Source organism: Leuresthes tenuis, unplaced genomic scaffold (assembly GCF_036924035.1).
Source record: "Leuresthes tenuis unplaced genomic scaffold, fLeuTen1.0.hap1 SCAF_9, whole genome shotgun sequence".
Lineage (NCBI taxonomy): Eukaryota > Metazoa > Chordata > Actinopteri > Atheriniformes > Atherinopsidae > Leuresthes > Leuresthes tenuis.
In genome coordinates this window covers 24,166,564-24,185,410 of record NW_027325363.1, presented here as the reverse complement: position 1 = coordinate 24,185,410, position 18,847 = coordinate 24,166,564, and the positions used below count along the sequence as shown (strand labels likewise).

General features: G+C 44.7%; 1 protein-coding gene across 3 annotated transcripts in view; it reads left to right on the top strand.

Annotated features, from left to right (window-relative positions):
* sik3 (SIK family kinase 3) overlaps window positions 1-18,099 on the top strand; it is a 29,696-nt gene extending 11,597 nt beyond the window's left edge. Inside the window, exons 6-26 of one of the 3 annotated variants that reach the window (XM_072392926.1) lie at window positions 83-206; window positions 1,866-1,984; window positions 2,275-2,385; window positions 2,475-2,606; window positions 3,065-3,145; window positions 3,604-3,713; window positions 4,105-4,261; window positions 4,354-4,503; window positions 4,597-4,670; window positions 5,546-5,680; window positions 6,690-6,831; window positions 10,316-10,435; window positions 10,809-10,867; window positions 11,001-11,110; window positions 11,621-11,787; window positions 11,884-12,011; window positions 12,751-13,520; window positions 13,671-13,825; window positions 13,953-14,082; window positions 14,164-14,290; window positions 14,689-18,099. In XM_072392926.1, coding sequence (XP_072249027.1) covers window positions 83-206; window positions 1,866-1,984; window positions 2,275-2,385; window positions 2,475-2,606; window positions 3,065-3,145; window positions 3,604-3,713; window positions 4,105-4,261; window positions 4,354-4,503; window positions 4,597-4,670; window positions 5,546-5,680; window positions 6,690-6,831; window positions 10,316-10,435; window positions 10,809-10,867; window positions 11,001-11,110; window positions 11,621-11,787; window positions 11,884-12,011; window positions 12,751-13,520; window positions 13,671-13,825; window positions 13,953-14,082; window positions 14,164-14,285 — 3,096 coding nt within the window. In that variant the 3' untranslated portion in view covers window positions 14,286-14,290; window positions 14,689-18,099. The remainder of the gene's footprint in view (window positions 1-82; window positions 207-1,865; window positions 1,985-2,274; window positions 2,386-2,474; window positions 2,607-3,064; window positions 3,146-3,603; window positions 3,714-4,104; window positions 4,262-4,353; window positions 4,504-4,596; window positions 4,671-5,545; window positions 5,681-6,689; window positions 6,832-10,315; window positions 10,436-10,808; window positions 10,868-11,000; window positions 11,111-11,620; window positions 11,788-11,883; window positions 12,012-12,750; window positions 13,521-13,670; window positions 13,826-13,952; window positions 14,083-14,163; window positions 14,291-14,688) is intronic. The other 2 variants (XM_072392927.1, XM_072392928.1) reach the window with 2 other exon arrangements.
* The last annotated feature ends 748 nt before the right edge of the window (window positions 18,100-18,847 follow it).

The following is an 18,847-nucleotide window of genomic DNA, read 5'->3' as shown; positions in this document are numbered from 1 at the left end:
TGACTGGCTCGGATCTTTCCAGCAGCACAAAGCCCCTGAATAATAATTCAGTCGTTTGTTTATCGGCCTTTCCTCTGCACAGAGCTTAGGTGTGGTGTTATACGTGCTGGTGTGTGGCGCCTTACCCTTTGATGGCAGCACGCTACAAAATTTGCGAGCACGTGTCCTCAGTGGAAAGTTCCGCATCCCTTTCTTCATGTCCACAGGTAGGAGCTTTTTTTTTTGTTGTTGTTTTTCATCCAGTGGCTGAACAAATCCAATAAAAGCTGATCAAACGCATTGTTTATGATGTTTATGATGTCCGTGATTGAAATCCATTGTCATTGTAATGAACCACTGCTGTATGCCACGAACACAGGAACAACTTTCAGCTGCTGCCGTTCAAGCTCAAAAAGGACGGCCAATAAATATTTGAAATGATAGTGTGACCTGTAGTTTTTAAATTTGAACAGGGAGTCAGATAAGATGCAAAGAGTATTGCAGTCTTGTTTTTTTGTGTAAAGAATAGAGCAGGTACACGCTGTAGACCAGACATATGACAAAAGTTTGTTTTGGAGCCACTGCAGGGCTCCAGAGGAACGTGTACTGGTGCTTGAAACAGAAAATTGAATTGAATTTTATTCTATTTAAAAAAACTTGACTGCGTTTCTTAAAATGCCTTTGCAATAATCAGACAATTAATAGAAATCCAAAACTGCACTTTTACTTTTAAAAAACCTTGCAGAGTAAAGTAGAACTTCAGAATAAACCGGGCTTTGATATTTTTATATTTATTTTTTCCAAAACGCATGCGCTAACAAATCCATTCATATTAGCTCTTCCTTTAAAAGAAAACAGCAGTTTGCAGTCTGTCCACTGCAATCTTGTTCTTTTTTTTTTTTAGTAAAGATTAAGATGATTTATCATATATTAAAAAAAACAAATGTATCGCAGTACGTGTTGATTTGAGTTACGTCGCTGACATTTCACTGCTCCTCACAGTGAACTGCACACCTGTTCTCTACGCTGGTTCCTCCTAAACTCCTTTTCTGGGAAGAGCTTTGCCTAAATGTGACACGTGAAGTTAATGATTGGCAGGTCCTTCTTTACATTGCAGTAGGATGGCTTGAAATGTGGCCATCACAGTTCCTTCTTTCGACCGATCAGCACACTCCCTTTTTACAAACACTGCAGGCAGACGCGCTTCAGTTAAGCGCGTCGGTTCCCGGGTGGTTTGTGTGTTGTTGTGCTTTCTGAGCGTTTCGTGCGTAAGGCTTGTGGTTTCGGTCGGCCCTTCCAAATTCTACCACAAGTTGCATGAGTGCTTCATTTCAGGAGAGGAACTTTGAAGATTTTGACACAAGGTTCCTTGTCCTGTTCTCATGAGAAATGTGCAGCGTCGCAGGAGGATCTCAACGATGTTTGCCTGAAAATGAATTTTCTGATTTCCTTTGAATGCGATAGAAAGAGCCAAAGTTTGCAGGAGGGCCAGACTAAAATGACGACCTGCGCCACTCGATGTTGCCGGATGTGTCAGGATTTTAAGCACTGCACTCGCAGACGTACACCTTTATCTCATTTTGTCCTGCTGGTTCAGTGGATATATTGTGTTTACAATAATTTAAAAAAAAACAACAACAACAACATATAAAAACAAACAGCGGATGTGTTTCCAAGTTGCACTGATGCACATCTTTTTGAAAATGAAGTTGCACCATCTCAAAAAACGTTTGCGGTCCTCTGTGTTTGGTTATTATTAAATACTCACATTAACTTGGGACAATGTGGTTCAGGTGTTGTGAATGAAGAACACAGTTGGTGTATACAAAGCTTCTCGTTTTCTTGTCTCATGCAGGAAGTGTTTGTGTGTTTGTGTATTTTTGCAGACTGTGAGTACTTAATTAGACACATGTTAGTGCTGGAGCCCAGCAGAAGGTTGACCATGGAGCAGATCTGTAAGAACAAGTGGATGAGACAAGGCGACTCGGACCCAGAATTCGACAGGGTGAGACCTCTCTCAAAGTACTCAGCAACACTCGATCCACTCTGCAGGCTCATTGCTGGAATTTGGGCGGTAGAATTGCGATGCTGTCGCAAAATATTCTTCCCGCCAAATGATTTATTAATTGCTAATAATGTTAATGCTAAGTCATTTTATGACAACTCTAAAAAGAACCCTGGTCTGTGCAGAAAATAGAAGAGCTTTGATCCGTTTTCTTTTCCTCGCCAGAAAGCAAATCATCGCTTTTCTTTATCTGTCTCTGTTTCTTGAACCGTGTCTGTATTCTCTTCTAGTTGATAGCAGAGTGTGAGCAGGTGAAAACGGAGAGAGAGATTGAGCTCATCAACGAGCAGGTGCTGATAGCCATGTCCGAGATGGGCTTGGACAGAGAGCGCACACTTCAGGTTGGACAGCAGATTTATGTGGACGCATTGCAGCCTTTTGTCCAACGCCACCAGCGAAACGTATGTTTGTTTTTCTTTTTCCTCTCCAGTCTCTACACACGGATGCATACGATCACTACAGTGCCATTTACAGTCTGCTGGCTGAACGCCTCAAGAAACACAAGAACCTGCGTGTTGCCCCGCCCACACCGCGCATCAGCTATCCTCTAAACGCCGTACAGGTGCGCTCGTTTCTGTTGGTGTTGTCATGAGATATGACTGTTTTTACAGCCGGTAACAGTTCTGATGCAGTAGTTATGTCCAGACTGCCTGTTCTATGATTTTATGGTTTTAGTAGCTGTAAAACATGGTTTCCATAGCTGGTGGATCACAGCAAGAGCTCATTACTCCCCACAGTTTAATGGTTAAGCACATGGAGCGCATTATACGGTTTGAGTTAATCTTCTAAAAGAAATCTTGTTGGGCATACATTATTTATTTTAAGAGCCTCTTCATTTTAAGACGCCAGGATTTCTCATGACTTTCAGGAGTTTAGCTTACAGTGGTTATGTCTGTCCACTGAAGGGAGTCAGTTGGTTTTAACCCACATATGTCAATCCAGCTTCTCTAAGAAGATTGTTATGAAAGTAGTGCAATCCTCACATAACCTGTGTGTCTGTGTGTGTGTGTCCATACCCAGCAGACAGACCCACAAGGTAATCCGGTTAGCATGACCGTTCCCCACGTTCAGCTCATCAACCCAGAGAACCAAATTGTTGAGGTGAGTCAGCCTCGGAATCCGCTTGGTTGTCTTATTCAGGGTCAGTGTGATCCAAAAGCAAGCATGAAGAAGTCAGGTCTTTTAGAATCCCAACCATGACTCTAACCCTTACGACTTGTTATTTAAAGTTTGCTTCTCTATTCGGTGTTTGTACTTTGTTACTACTGTTTACTATTTCCGTGTAGACTGGAATCCATCCCATAGGCTCTTATCAGTCACTTGCAATAACACATGCACACTCAGACATAACACACAGAGGCTCTGACTCACAAACCCTGAAACACAAGAATGCATCAGATTACTGCATTGCAGCAGGGATTTTAATAGAAAACATTAACTTTAAAGTGAATATATTCCAACAGGGATATCTTTGAAATGTGATTTTCTTTTTTATCTGAGCACTCTGAGCATGCAAAGGGCACTTCTCATGTCTAAATATGTGTGTGTTTGTTGTTTAGCCTGATGGCAGCATGGCCCTGGACAGTGATGAAGGGGAGGAGCCATCTCCTGAGGCCATGGCTCGCTATCTTTCAATGAGGCGGCACACTGTGGGGGTACCAGACCAAAGGTAACTTTACAATCGACTACGTCAGTTTTGCGGCGAGTTGCTGATAAATGTGTGGATTTGGACTTTTTTTTTCTTTTTTCCCCCCATGCTAGGTGAGGGTTGATTTGACACCATGTATTCATTCACATGGTCTAATGTATTCATTCACATGGTCTAATATATGAACAAAAGACTGAAGCACAAACATGTTTTTTTTTAATACAGTTTCAGATGATATTGAATGTTGTTTTGTAAATGACAAAAACAAAAAAAGTTGGTCACGTTCTAAAGGAGTCAAACACGAGGTGCTAACAGGCTTGTGGGTGTGTTGATACACTGATGGCAGAGTTTCAGTTTTAAGACACAAACCGTGACTGACTTCCATATTTCGTCGTCACTCCCTCCCCCACAGGACGGAGATGCAGGAGGACCTCCAAAAGCTTCCACCGGGTTTCCCTCGTGGTGCGTTGCCTCAGCCCCCCTTCCCCCAACTCGCCCCCACGATGGGTCAGATGCACACACTCATGCCAACACAAAGCCTGCAGCCAACGCAGCAGCTGGAGTACAAGGTATTGTTGGCTCAGACTGGATTTTCACCTCTGGAAGCCAACTTTGTTTATTTTGACCGTAATCTGACGTCCTGCGTGCACTGATCTTGCAGGAGCAATCACTGCTGCAGCCGCCTACCCTGCAGCTGCTCAATGGCATGGGGCCCCTGGGTCGAAGAGCTTCCGACGGCGGGGCCAACATTCAGCTACACGCCCAGCTCCTGAAGAGGCCTCGAGGGCCGTCGCCGCTTGTTGCCAGTCCGGTGAGGGTCTGGATTTGTTAATGTGCACACGCTGGTATTTCTCTGTTTAGGTGCCAAACAAGCTTTGACCAGTAAACTGTTTGCGTCTCTCAGCATCCTATCCCTGCAGTAGCGCCGGTGGATGAGGAGGGTTCAGATGGAGAGCCAGACCAAGAGGCAGTGCAGAGGTAACCACCGGTGACGGTTTTGGTGATTGGGTACACATTCCAGACGTGCTGTCCGAACCGGATTTGGCAGAAACACCCCACCCCAAATCAGAAAAAGAAAAAAACAGTGAGCGAATTAGCATAGTGAGTAAAGGGGTTGTGTCATGTAGAGGACAGTTAGATACTTCTCTATGAAATCATTTTGAAAACTTCCCCATATGTTGGTATATGGAAATCTGTGGGGAAAGATCGATGGAGCAAGTATATGGAAGAGGTCCAGGTCAGGGCTTTTCAGCCGGTCCCTTCAGACGGCACGTTCTGTTGACTACGCCGGTGTCCTGGGTTGCTGGGAGTGAGTGCCTCTAGGCTGCTCTGCTTTTTCCCCTTGGGAGGTGGCCACCGTGCTGTGGTGCTTATCCCATCTTTTCTCCTTTCTCCATCGCACACGTACCTTCTGCCACCGTTCCAAAGCAATTCTGCCATCAATTACAGCCCTCCTATCTCTCAAACTCTCTGATCCAGAGCTTCTTTTATCTCTCTCATTTCAGTAAGTGCCAAATTATTGTGTGGACTTTTTCACTCTTTTTCACACAGCTTTGCTAACTCTGAAGCTTGCAAAAAAACCAATGACTACAAAACGGCAACCGGTCCAGTCCTTAAATTGGAAGCTGGGAGGTTGTTGAATACCCATAAGCTACAACATCCATCTGTGGTGTAATTTCATTTGATGTTTTCTGATTGGCTAAGATGATATGAATGATGGCACCTATTGGCAGAGGTGGGAAGGGGTGGGCCTCCCCCCCCCCGTCTCCATTAGCCAATGAGGACAGAGAGCTGACCAGCGCTGCTTCCTGTCTCCCACCCTCATCCCCGTCCTCCCCCTCCCTGCGGCCCAGGTACCTGGCGAACCGCTCCAAGCGGCACACGACGCACGCGCTCACGAGCACATCGCATGGCGAGCCCACGACAGAGTCACAGAGGTCCCAGGGCCCCCGCCAGAGGGGGGGCTGGGCCCCCGACACACACACCCGGTGAGGGGACACGCCCGCTCTGAGCTGTATATGCACAAACACACTCACACACAAACTGTCAGATTCACACATTAAAGATGAGGGCATATGAAGCCTGACTCTGTCTTTCTCGCTCACTCACACACGCAATATTTTTGTCAGTAATGGTGGTGGAGGTGCAGTTTGTGGCACAGGGCAGGCTTATCTCCACATCCCCCGTGAACCAGGATTCATAATATTTCTCTTTCCACACACTTGGAAAAGAACAGGTATGTGACGGGTTCACAACCAAGATTTGGCAGGCCGGTGTTTTCCGTAAATATCCTTTTTCTCAACCTCAGTTCAGAAAGCCTTTGGAAACGGGTGTGTGTTGTCATGTTTTCCACATGGTTGTATGTGAATGCAGAAGGCAGCCTGAACCTGTGGATCTGCATTGCATCAGATCCAATCCCAAAATGCAAAGCTCTGATCACGCGTGCAGAAACATAGTTGTTGTTTGTTTGCCCTTTACTAATCAGCAACAAGTAGCTTATCTCCTGAACTTTGCACATAAAGGGTAACTAGTGGAAAGAGCTTGATTGTAGTGGGGGGGGGGGGGGGGGGGGTGTTAAAGAACCAATATTCAGTGTCATATATTGGCAGTATTACCCTCGTATTCACATGGCATGCATTGCGGATAATGCAAGTACTCTTACCTCTGGCACCATTTGCAGGATGGCTGAAATAATTTACATTCAAGCTTAGCCTGGGTTATTCTGATTGAAATCAGTTTGGAGTTTTTGAATTTTGGAGTCCGTTTTGCACATTTCTTTTCACTGAATCACTGACAAGACACTTGAACTTTTGGTGCAGGTTTTGAAGAGCTCATCTGTCTGTTTCTGTCTCTTGTCTGTGTCTCTACGACCGAATGTGCGTGTTTGTGCCTGATGTACCTGTCACGTGTAAATGTGTGTGTGTGTGTGTGTGTGTGTGCGCGCACGCGTTGGTGTCCACACTTGTTTGTGTCTGCACCCTGTGGTCCACTTTTCAGATCCAGCTATAAGGACTGTAACACCCTTCATCTCCCCATGGAACGCTTCTCTCCTGTCAGACGGTTCTCTGACGGCGCCGCCACCATCCAGGCCTTCAAGGCTCATCTGGAGAACAGCAGCCTCATTAAGCAACTCAAGCAGGTGCACCTCTTGATTTAATGGAGGGGGGTATTAGGGTTAAACACGGAACTCATTGTAATAAAATGAAAATAGCTGAATTCATCTCACTCAGCTAACACAGCCAGAGTATTAATCCTGTTACTCGTTGCGTGTTTTTTGGTACATCCAGAACGAGGTGTTACCATTTGCCTGTTTGGAAGCTGGAATATTTTAACACAAATCATTTGAAGTGGTACATCTTGATTATACAGCAGCGACATAATGTGAATAACCCATTTTTGGCATCGTCCCACTTGGCTGGCTTTACGGAAAGGATATCATTTCGGCCTTTTTTCTCCTTTTCCTCTTGTTTTTGAAGTAAATAAAACAGGTATCTTTTTGTCAGGTACGAAGGAAGAAAGTAGCAAAAATGAGGTGATGAAAATGCATCTGAATGAACAAAAACAAGGATCAGTGAAAGGAATAAAACAAAAAAGTCAGTGGTTAAGTCATTTATTGTTTCGGAAAACAAAGTCTATCTGTTAGCATCTCAGCAAAGTGACCGCAGGGGTGGAAGTAACAAGTCATGAAAAAGAAATGATAGTGTATGTTTGTTGAAAATTGAAGCGATAAATGGCATTTGGTTTTGAACACTGGATAGTCGCACACCATTCACAGCACCCAGCTGAATCTTAGCGTTTACAGCATGCAATTACTGTCACCGAGGGGAAAAGGCGGTTGCTCGACACACAACCGTTTCTGTCTGCAGACCAGCATCATTGGAATGGGTAAATGATGACAAAATTGCTGCTTTTCTTTTTAATCTCACAGATTTATCAATTACTTGAGAATTTTTTTTTCTCGAACAATTTTCACTGTCCCATGTTATTTTTTTTTCACCTTTATTTTCATCATTTAATTTTGTTATCTCCCTTCGTGCTCTGGAGGGTTGATACCGTCCCAAATCAATACCAATGACACAACAATTACTTCTCCAGGTGCTGAGATCTCAGAAATGCTTTGCCCTCAGCCATCCCTCTGGCTTTATGATCGCTCCTCGGATGTTCGGAAACTTTTACTCTCTTGGGAATACAAACAAAGAGACCTGACACTGCAAAGCTGGGCTTTTGCAGGCTGAATAAACACTGACGCGCCCTACCCTCGCTCCTCTCTCTCTCTCACCCCCGCCGCACAAAAAACCTGTGAAACTGTCGTGAGATAAGGACGACAAACCCCAACGGAAAGTTCTGTGCTCATCATCTTGAGATTCTTTTACACTTTTTTTTTTTTTTTTAGTGTTTCAATGAATTTCTCGTCAGTGTGAGTTAAAAATGAACAAACTACAGTTGTTGCCATTACCCATCTCTCCCTGTTGGACCACCAGGAGCAGCTGGTTTTGCAGCATCACATAGAGGATTTATTTCTGTGAGCAGCACAGTGATGATATGCAAAGGCCAGAGCCGGAGATCAGAACATAACAACATAAGAACATAACTTTTTCATCCATACGATCCATAAAACAAACCTTTTTTGTGTTAAAGCGACGGCACTCAGTCATGGATCTATTTTTTTGTGAATGTTTTTCGTGCTCTCATCCAAACGTGCCGGTGGAAGTAATGGAAAGAGCTACGGTGTACACAGTATTTACAAGATTGGACAGTGTGTAAAGCGCGTTATAAGATAATTGTCTTTATAGAGTCAGTTTTCTCAGGTCAGCACACCCTATGTTGCAAAAAGAATGAATTTTTAGCTGCACTGCAGTAACGGTGTAGCTGTTATTAACTTGAGAGAAACGCAACCTTTTACTTGACCTGAAGAAGCCGTCTCCACGGTCACGGCTGCTTGAGGAGCCACAGCACGACACAGAGCTCTTAAAGTTCTTACAGAGTTACAGTTCTTGTCATGACATGAGGTTTAGCTCATTAATACCAAGCTAACAAACTCGGGAGCGTTGTGTTCAAGAAAATGTCGGCGGATGGGAGTAGTTGATCATTTTTGATATATAATCGGAGAACGGAAGCTGCAGACGCTGCCTCTTTTTAACGCTTTTCTATAGTCCTTCTGGCTCGGATGGCGAGAAAACGACTTGGAGCTGCAGCTAATTATCTTGTAGAACAATGAAGGAGGACATTTTGAACTGCACTGTTATTTATTTACATATTTGATGGAGAACATTCTGTGTGACTCTTCTGAGGAGTTGATCCTATGTTGAATTATCCCTCAGATACTGTGGCTGTCTGTTTGGTAATGTGACCTCAGCAGTTCAGACTTGTTTCAGGTATATGTTACTAAGCCTATTAAGACTCCTTCTGTCCATCTGTCAAGTTGGACATCCCTCTCACTCGACACCCTACAGCTCCTCCTGTGGGTGGATCCCAAGGTATTCGCTGGCCAAAATTGATGTACAATCCCTCTCGCTGGTTCTGGCTCTCCTCCCAGTTGCTCTATGAATCTCCACGGGGGAGGTGACCAGGAGGCATCCTGATAGGATGCCTGAAGCAATTCAGCTGACTTTTTTTTGATGCCATCGAACATCAGCTCCCCCCCCAAATGTACAAACTGAGCCCAGCCACCCTCTAAAGAGAACTCTTTTCAGCATTCTCATTCTTTCGGTCACCAACAAAATCTCATGGCCATATGTGATGATTGGAACGTAGATGGACGAGTAAATGGAGAGCTCCTCCTTTCAGTTTTTGTGCTGATGCAAAAAAGTTTGCCACTCAACTTAGACTCATTGTTGTGTATTTCTTAAGATTAGACCAGGCCACCAGACTGACTCTCAGACTTAAGAAAACAACAAGCTGCTTCTTGAGACATCACATCATCTTCAGTGACCTTGCAATGAGATTAACTCACCCGCTAAGAGGGATAGGTAGGGAAAGGGATAATCATCATGTTTTCAGCAGGTGCTGCATCTTGGAACTGCTCTGACGTGCAGGGATTATCTTTACTCAAGTGTCACAAGGGTTAATAATTTTAGAAGAGATACATCCAGCTGTCCTCTGGCCAACATCGTTTACACACGACTATCCTCAGAAAAGGCAGATTGTGGAGCAACTTAAGAAACATAGAAACAAAGAAAACATGTCAGAAACTGCAATGGCTTTCATTGTTGAAGAAGTTGTGCCTTCGCATTAGCACCATAATTAATTTCTGCATTCATTGTAATGAGTATTATTAGCCTAAGCATTAGCTTGACACCTTTTCTGGGTTACCAGTTAGCCAGCTGACACATGTAGCTCAACTTTTTGTTCCACTGGGAAATCTAAAATGGATTAGCATAGCCTCTGAATACTAAACACCAATCGTTTATTACACAAGGCAGTATTTGCATATGAACGGTTTGTTTCAGTTGTGACTGTTAGCAAGAAGCTGTACTGTTTATTGTTCATCAGGGTGACACCAGATACTAACCTGCAGCCTTTGTGAAATTCTTTTTTTTTTCCTTTTTTTTTTGTAAGTGTAACTACATTCCTTAATTTGTTGTATATTAAATATTTGGGATGCATGTATGCGTTTGTAATAGGAGTGCGAGCAGCTCCAAAAAATGTACGCTGCCCAGCAGGACGAGCGCCTCCTGGAGCACACTCAGCAGCAGCATATCCTGTACCAGCAAGAGCAACAAATCCTCCACCAGCAAATCCAGGTATTTGAAGCAGACGAATGGCTCTCAGACAAAGCCGCCGGTTGCAAACTAATACTTGATTAACTTACAGCTGTGTGTGTGTGTGTGTGTGTGTGTGTGTATTTGAAAATGGATTGGAAATTTTATAGCAAGCATTGTCAGAATTGCATTGTTTTCCGCACCGTAAGGCTTCACAGAAATGGTCAATGATCTGCTTCACCTGAGGCGTAGATGCTGTTCGTACAGCCTACAAAAGCTTATTAAGCTTAAAGCTTAATTCCTTTCTTTTGGCCTATATGGTTAATGATGGCACCTAAATCATCACATGCTTCAGGTGCTCATAATTACGTTAGATGCATGCTTTAAACAAGGTTTTATTTCTCTTTATTGGCAGGGTCTATCTTTAGGCCACGGAGAGAGCCAGCCCAGTCACTTAACCCACCAGCTTCAGAGGTGAACAAAAAACAACAAAACGCACACATTGCTCATCATCTATTGAACAGTGAAGCCAATACTGTGGTGCAGCAGTACTAACTCAAGTGTTACATCATTTTCTCCTCTCCCACTCCGGCCCGTCCTCCGTCAGGTTGCGTATCAAGCCCTCGAGCCCTCCACCAACACATCCCAGCAACCACCTCTTCAGACAGCCCAATCAGAGTCCTCCGCCTGGTTCCGCAGGCTTAATGCAAGGGCACGGTTAGTAATGGCTCGAATGCTGTTTTGGTGTCGTGACTAAGCAAAAAAGCAGCGATCGGTCACAGCTAACTGATCATTTCACGGTTCTGCTTTAATGTCCAGTAACATTTAGCTTTAGTAATTACCCCTTAGCTCATCACATTGTGTTTGTTGTTTTTAAACATTAATTAGATTTGTGATTAAGATGTGTCGGGCTTGCATCAAGGGTTAAGAAGATTAACAGTGTCTGGCCATTATTATGTGGACACAAACGCTGTTATATTAATTTTAATAATGCGCAAAGTGCAAACATAGAAAACATTTTTTCATTAACAAACTGTAATGGCATCATTAAATGGGGTGCCAGTGGGAATATGCAAGGGTTTATGAACCAACATCATGCACAGCTTTGAACCTGCTCTGGTTAAACTTAATGATTGGAAAATTAAATAAGGAAATATATATAATAAAAAAAGGCAGCTTAATTGCTCAAATAATTGGATGAAAGTGAGTTTTCCTTTCTTCTCTTAGGGGGTCAGTCATCAGTGCAGTACCAGCATGGTGCCCCAGCGATGTATCAGGGACAGAGTGGCAGCCCACCTTCTACAGGCCTGCCTCGAGTCTCTCTTGCAACCAATCCGCAAGCGTCTGCCCGCCCCACCGTCCCAATGGGACAGGGTGTACCTCAACAGCAGCAGGTGACTGCAAAGCTGATCACGTTTGCCTCTGCAGATGATTAAATAACATTTTTATTTCGAAGATAAGATGCCTTACACTCCATCTTGACTGTCCAGGTGACCATTCAGGTTCAGGAAGTGGAACTGGGAGGTGGGGCACAGAGACAGGGCAGCTTCTTGTCCACACCAGGGGGACACAGAGTCCTCGGGAAGCAGCTCAGTGCAGACAATGCTGAGACACACAGGTGATGACCCCCCCTCCCCCTCCCTTCAACCCATCACACCGCCCCCTGGTGGCTGCCATCATAACCAATGGACTATCTTTGTGTCTTTTCTTTCCGCCTTACCATTTTATTTTATTTGATCATTTAATCACCGCATGAGTCTGTTTACATTCATGCTTTTTGTTGATATCATTGCATGTTTACTAATCTGTTTGTTTTTCACATTCACTGGTGTCGCAAAATAATGTGCTTTGCTACTTCAGACATTAATCCTTTTCGCTTAGACCAGAGATTTTATATGTGGGGGAGCAGACATTAGAATGAACACATTGTTTTATGAGTTATTTACAATGAATGCAAGTCCCTTCTCATCTTTGTTGAGACGATATCATCAGCAATTCTCCTCCTCACTGTATCAGGGTGAGTCTTTGATGTACAAGTGTCCCAACAGCTGGTTTAGGATATCAGTGTCCTTGTGACCCCCGACATTATCTTCCCATAAACAGTCCCTTGTAGCCAGGTCTGCCTTCACTGAGAAAGCACGAAGCAATCTTAAGATACCGGCCTTATTAAAAAGCATCATTTGTCTTTACACCTCTCAGTGAACAGTTGAATCCTGGCTGGACTCAAGTGTTTGCTAGGCTGTGTGTGTTGGCCTGTTGGATTGTTGAAAACTAGATGACGTTTTTCAGTCTGTATAGACGATTGAGGACATATTGACTTTAGCAGCTAATTGTCCTCTGCCCTCCCTCCTGTTCAGTCGCAGTCTTGGCCGATTCACATCAGGCTATGACCAGGTTCAGTTCAATCCCCACCTCTTCTCTGGTGACGCTGCCTCCCGGGGGGCCTCCGGAGTTGTCGGCTCCTACAGCCCCTACCTGCAGGGAGCCTCCCTTAAAGTCCCTGGCCTGGAAGGTTACCAGAGTGGGGCAGTGGGGACCAGCAGCTATGGGGCCCCCTCCACACTACAGCAGGCCCTACTCTCCCCAACTCCTTTGGACTACCGCCCCCCACAACAGCACGTCACCCCCACCCTACAGGGCCTCCTGTCTCCCCGCCATTCTTTAACAGGCCACGCTGACCCCAGGTTGCCCCCCCAAGACTTGGCTGCCCTGTTGAAGAGGCAGAGTCCGCGGCCATGCGCAGCACCCCCGACACCACCTAGCGGTGCACCGCAAGACTTTGGAGATATGCTGCTTCTCCGCCAGCTGAGCCAAGGAGACAGCCTGGAGCCACCTGCACCTCAGGTCACCTCTGGGGGCCAACACTACCACCACCTCCTCCAAATCCGACCCCCGGAGGTCCAGCCGCAGCAGCACACACCTCAGGCACCTTGTCCCAGCTTACCTCATTCGGAGAGCATGGAGGAGGACGAGGCGCCAACTGGATACCACCACCCACACGAGGGTCTGCTGGCCAAGGCAGGAGAAGGACATGAGCTGCTCGGGCCTCCCCGAGGGGGCACTCCACCCTATAGCTCCCCTACACACAGGCACAGTGGTTATATAAGGAGTGCTCCTGCTACTAGAGGTGAGATCTTTTTGCAAGGCTGTTTTAATCCTCGCCACAATGATATGGACTTAATTTTTTTCTTCACTATAATATATTACGTTGTGCATTTTTGTTGCAGGTCCGCATTTAAAGGCTTTTAAGGTTCAATTATTATTTACTTTCTTTCAGAATCTGAGCATGTAGAGTGCCGGCCCCAAGGACAGGCAATGGAAGTGCCTGATCACAATGGTGTTGGCTATCCTCGAGGTCCCCAGGGTGATGCCTACAGATCTCGAGGACAGCTACAGCGCCACCACACCATCCAGACCTGTGATGATGCCTATGTAAGTGAAAGTCTGTGAATCAAACACCAGAGGGTGTTCCATTCCCAGGCCAATAAGTTCCTTATTAAATTTCCTGTATTCGATTTGTCCGTTTGTTTTGTCACGGGCTAAAACTCTTCCTGCTTAGGATCAGGCAGACCCCATGTCGGGGATGAGCCTCTTGGCCGGAAAGGCACTCAGCTCCGCTCGCATGTCAGACATTCTAAGCCAGACGTCGCTGACGGGAAGCCAGCAGCTGCACCAGCGAGAAGAGTCAGGTTGGTAGAGACATGCAGACATTGCAAACTTTGTGCAATTTTTTTGTCAACCCCAGTACGAGATGTGTGTTTCACATGCAGTGTGCGACGTCGAAGGGGAGCTCCACGCAGCAGCCTGCTACCCCTCGTCCTGCACTAGTGATATGCTCCTCAGCTACAAGCCCCCTGACCTGCAGTACAGCATGGAGCAGGCTGGGGTCTAGCACAGGTATGCACACATTGGATGGTAGACATTTCTTTGTGATACAGTGCAGTTAAGAAAGGTGTAGAGAGCAGAAGCATTTATCATAGTTAATTTTTAGCTCAACTTAAAGTTCAGAAACTTGACATGAGAAAGATCTGGATAGTGAGCCAAAAATTTAGGCAGCAGATGTGAGAGTCCTGAGTCTCAAATGCGAATGAAGGTAAAAAAAGAAATAATCTCATATTGTAGCTGGACTGTAGCGGGATTATTCCCACATCTGTCAAATTCCACAACTCTGATCCAGATAAGGGTTTTGTTGACATTTGGGGAAATTGTTTTCACATTTTTTTCACATGCTCCTGTTTTTGGGTACAATAGTTGAAGCAAATCATTGTGTCGCCTCTGCCTCTGTCTTCCTGTAGGAAGTGATGTATCCTGTGTGCATCGGTCCATATCAGCCACCCTGAGTTGTGTTGACTTGAGCTGAGCAGCATCACGCCAAACCACCGTTGTCTGCCCAAGTGGGGGCGCTCTGTGTCCATCTGTCTGTCTCCATCTGTCCTTTGGAGGGCAGTCTGCGCAAGAGAGGGGGAGTCTGGGTGGGTGTAGACATTCATAAGGGTGGGGGGTAGGGGGCTTCACAAGGTCAAAGTGCCAGCATTTTCTGCACAGACATCCAGCATTCTTTGCTGCTGGATTTCTCCTCTTCTCACCTCTCATCTTGAGTAGACTGGGGTTCCACTCCTCCCTCTTTCGACTCAACCTCTCCACTCCCCTCGCAAACCTGGCCCACCTCAAACCACCCGCAGCCCTGACCTAAGCCTCCCCTTTCCACCCTAACCGTTGGCATACACTCATCATGTGCCTCACTGGTCAGTGCATTGATACAGTAACACTTTCAAGAGCCTGGAGTCAACAACACAAAGAAACATAAACACTGCTGTTGCAAAGTATTTACGTAAGGCTTGATTGTGTACGTGCACTTGTGTGTGTGTGTGTGTGTGTGTGTGTGTGATTGAGAAGAAGGTGGAGGTGAGGGGAATGCTTCAGCCTCTCTGCCCGCTCCTGCTGTCCTGCAGCAGATGTTTCCGGAGCGAGCTGAAGTCTCAGCTGTGGTGGCACCTTTGGGTCGGGTGGCGGGTGTTATGGGTCAGGCACCAAAATCGCTCTATCCAAAGATGGAGCTCAGTGACATCGCACAGGACAAACCAGCTTTTGTTTTTTTGTTGTTTTTTTGGGGTTGTTTTTATTTTGTTCCGGCGTTGTTCTTTTTTTTAAGATTTTATTTTGAAATTCATTTTTACACTTAATGTCAACATAGGCATTATGGTCAATATGGTTACTCTTATTGTTATTACTGTTTTCTGTAAAAGAAGTTTTATTATAATGAATATTATTATTATTATTAAAGGAAAACAGTACTGTGTTGCAAGGAGGACAACAACAATGTTCTTTGATGACTTAAGTAATTCTGCACTTTCGGTTCAAGCTATCCTCTGCCGGTTTCCACTGCTCCTCGCAGTTCCTTGCCTCTATTTCATTCTGTTACCCCGCTTTCCAATTCCCGCCTCCCCATCTTCTCCAACCCTTAATTTCCCCCACCCTGTGTTCTCCACCCTCCTCTTTCCTGTCAGTACCAGTGTATTGCATTGTGGGTAGTTGTACCAGACATTTCCTCCTTTCCTTGTACAGTGATGCCATGTATAGAACGCTATTACACTTTTAATATCAAGTCTTTTTTTGTTTGGTTTTGTTTCTTTTTCTTCTCCTTTGGTCAGTTTTTGTTTTTAGATGTTGTCGGAGAGTCTTTCTTTTTTTATTATTATTATTGGTATGGTTTATTGTTTGTTTTTGGATGTCTTTTAAAATGTTTTCCTTTTTGCTTTGTTGTTTTTTTTTTTGTGCTTTATGAATCTTGAGATTTCTAGCCAAAAGAGGACAGAGAGAAGAGAGACTTCGCTCCTTCTGTCGTGAAAACGATTGTTCTTATTTTAATATTACATCGAGACACTTGAATAAGAGGAGAGTAATTATTTTGCGTTGCTTTTTACAGTATCATTTCAATTGATGTCGTGACTGTCATTCTTGTTGATGTTGGGCCTGTTTTCTGTTAAAGGGGTAGTTGCGGCAGGCTATACAGGGTCAGGCTTTGGGCTTCGTCTGGGTTGGTTTGGGTGCTACAGAGACTTGATGCTCTTAAAAAAAGAAAATAAAAAACAAAAAAAAAGACTAAAAAACAAGGGAATAACTTGTAAAATAGCTGACATATCATCCTGAACATCACAAGCAAGAAGACAGACAAAACCCACTTCTCTTTTTCTGTTTTTTGCCGTCTGCTGTGATCCTCCCTTCATCCTTTGCTACGTCGGCTTCTGATCAGATGGCGCCTTATGCACATTGCCCTTCCTCCCAGGCTAATTTTGCTACTTTGACAACCATCGAGGAAACTACAGCTCCGATTACCCCTCTCCCTTCTTTTGGTTTTCTGATTTCTGCCCACTTCGTTCAACTCCAACCCCTGAGAGGAAGGTGGGAGGAGGCGACAGAAGCATTTCAGGAACTGTCGGTGGCTCCTGTCGGCGTTGGAAACACCTGGACACGCCTCCAAACTGTAAAAGGGAAACATTTCAGGAGGCGACCATAGGAATGAAATATTTAGATTCTTAAAGGAATACAAGGTTGCGTTCAGAGCAGGGCAGGGTGTGCACACCTTAAACACGTCTTCCCCGGTCTGTGCCCTCTGCTGATGCGCAGCCAGATGGATGCTGCAGCACGCCGGGGACCACAGCAGAGGACTGAACCTCCCTTTTCCCCCCTTTTTTTTTTTCTTTTCTTTTAATTGTTTGCGTTCTGTCTATTGTTAAACATACAGTACAGTTGGATGTTGAATTGTTACTTGGCTATCAAGAGACTGGTGCAAAGAATAAAGCCTCATTTATTTTGCTTGTAAAGGCCAGATAGCTCAATACTCGGCTGCACAGTTTGTATACTGTAAGCTGTTTACGTCAGAGAGCTGTAGACTGTGTCATGCTGCATTAGTGCTTTCCATTTGCAGCACGGCACTTCCTTTATTCCAAGGCTCGGGCCTCCAACTCACCCTTATTCTGACTTGATGCGGTTGGTATGTACTCTAAAGTACGTAGAGGCACAAACAGTGGAGTTTGACTCTTATCTGATGTGCAGTTTGTTCCTTCGCAAACTCAATTTCTGTCTCATCTGGTATAAGAAGCTGTCCTCCATTGCTAATTACATTGCATCAGCGTTCCCTTCGGCTCTCATTTCTTTCTCTTCCACGTCTTTCCTCCTTGTTTCCACATTGTTTACACCAAGCCAAAAGAGATTGGGAAGAGAAAGGATTGAGTTGGGGAAGATGAAAACGACTGCAACGGAAGTCGTGGCATGTTTCTGATCTCGTGTCAGGATAGAAACTCAAATTACAAGCAGAGTCCACATGTCTTGTCTCATGTTGTGACCGGGGACAGCTTAAGGGAATGGAAAGCACTGCATGATTCAGAAATAACGGAGCAAGCTGCTTTACACTCTGATCAGACTGACCATTATTATATACATTTTTTTTTTTTTTACCTGTCCCAACTCTTCCATCTCTGGCTTCTATCTTTTCTCTCCATCCCAGCAAGCCAGCTCTTTCCATCCTGTTTTTCCGGTTCATTTTGTTTTCTATCGGTTCATTTTTGAATAAATTTTTTGTTGATGTTTTTATGTTAATTTCTGTTGACTACAAAAATACTAAAGTGCAACAACGATGATTAAAAATATCAACCAAACTGAGATGAATAAATAAATATATATAAATAAAGAAATAATTTAAAACAGTTGACTTGTGTTTCTTTGCTATCTGCCACAGTCACTTCAGAAAGTATTTACACCCCTTATCTGTTGTTCATTCTATTGTCTTGTCCAGGACGGATGTGCTATTGCCATGAATTCATGCCATGTGCTCTGAGCTAACGGGAAAAGTAAATACCCTCAACCTTTTCTCAATCCATGTATGTATGACCCCAACCAGCAGTTGGAACATCAAGCTTCACTTGCATCCAATTCAGCTGGTTAGGTTAGAACATCAAAATGTTTGGACCCCGCCATCCACAATGGAGGCGGGGTCAATGCACACTCCATCCAGCCCCCGCCAAAACCCAAGCCCGCACCGCAGCTGGTTAGGGCCAGTGGGAAGAGTTAGAGATCAGTGGCCTTGGAACCTAAAGTAACATGACAAGCGACTGGGATGGTCCCATTCCGCATTTCCATTGGTCACAGTGAGAGGCCACTCAACCAATCTGCATGCCATCAAATTAAAGTCTCCCCAAATTTGCCTGAGGTGGTTGTGCTGTTCATATCCAGCACTGCAAAATACAATCCAACCAACAGCATCTGTCTTGGCTGCATGAATTAGCTCACCGAGCTGTAAATGCTTTTCCCATCCCAGCCATAGAGAAAACCCTCACAGCATGATGCTGCCACCACCATGCTTCACTGTAAGAATGATGTTGGCTTGTGCCGGGGTGGTGCATTCTATCCATTTAGAGTTTAAAGTTTGCATCGCAGATCCCCGATGATTCATTT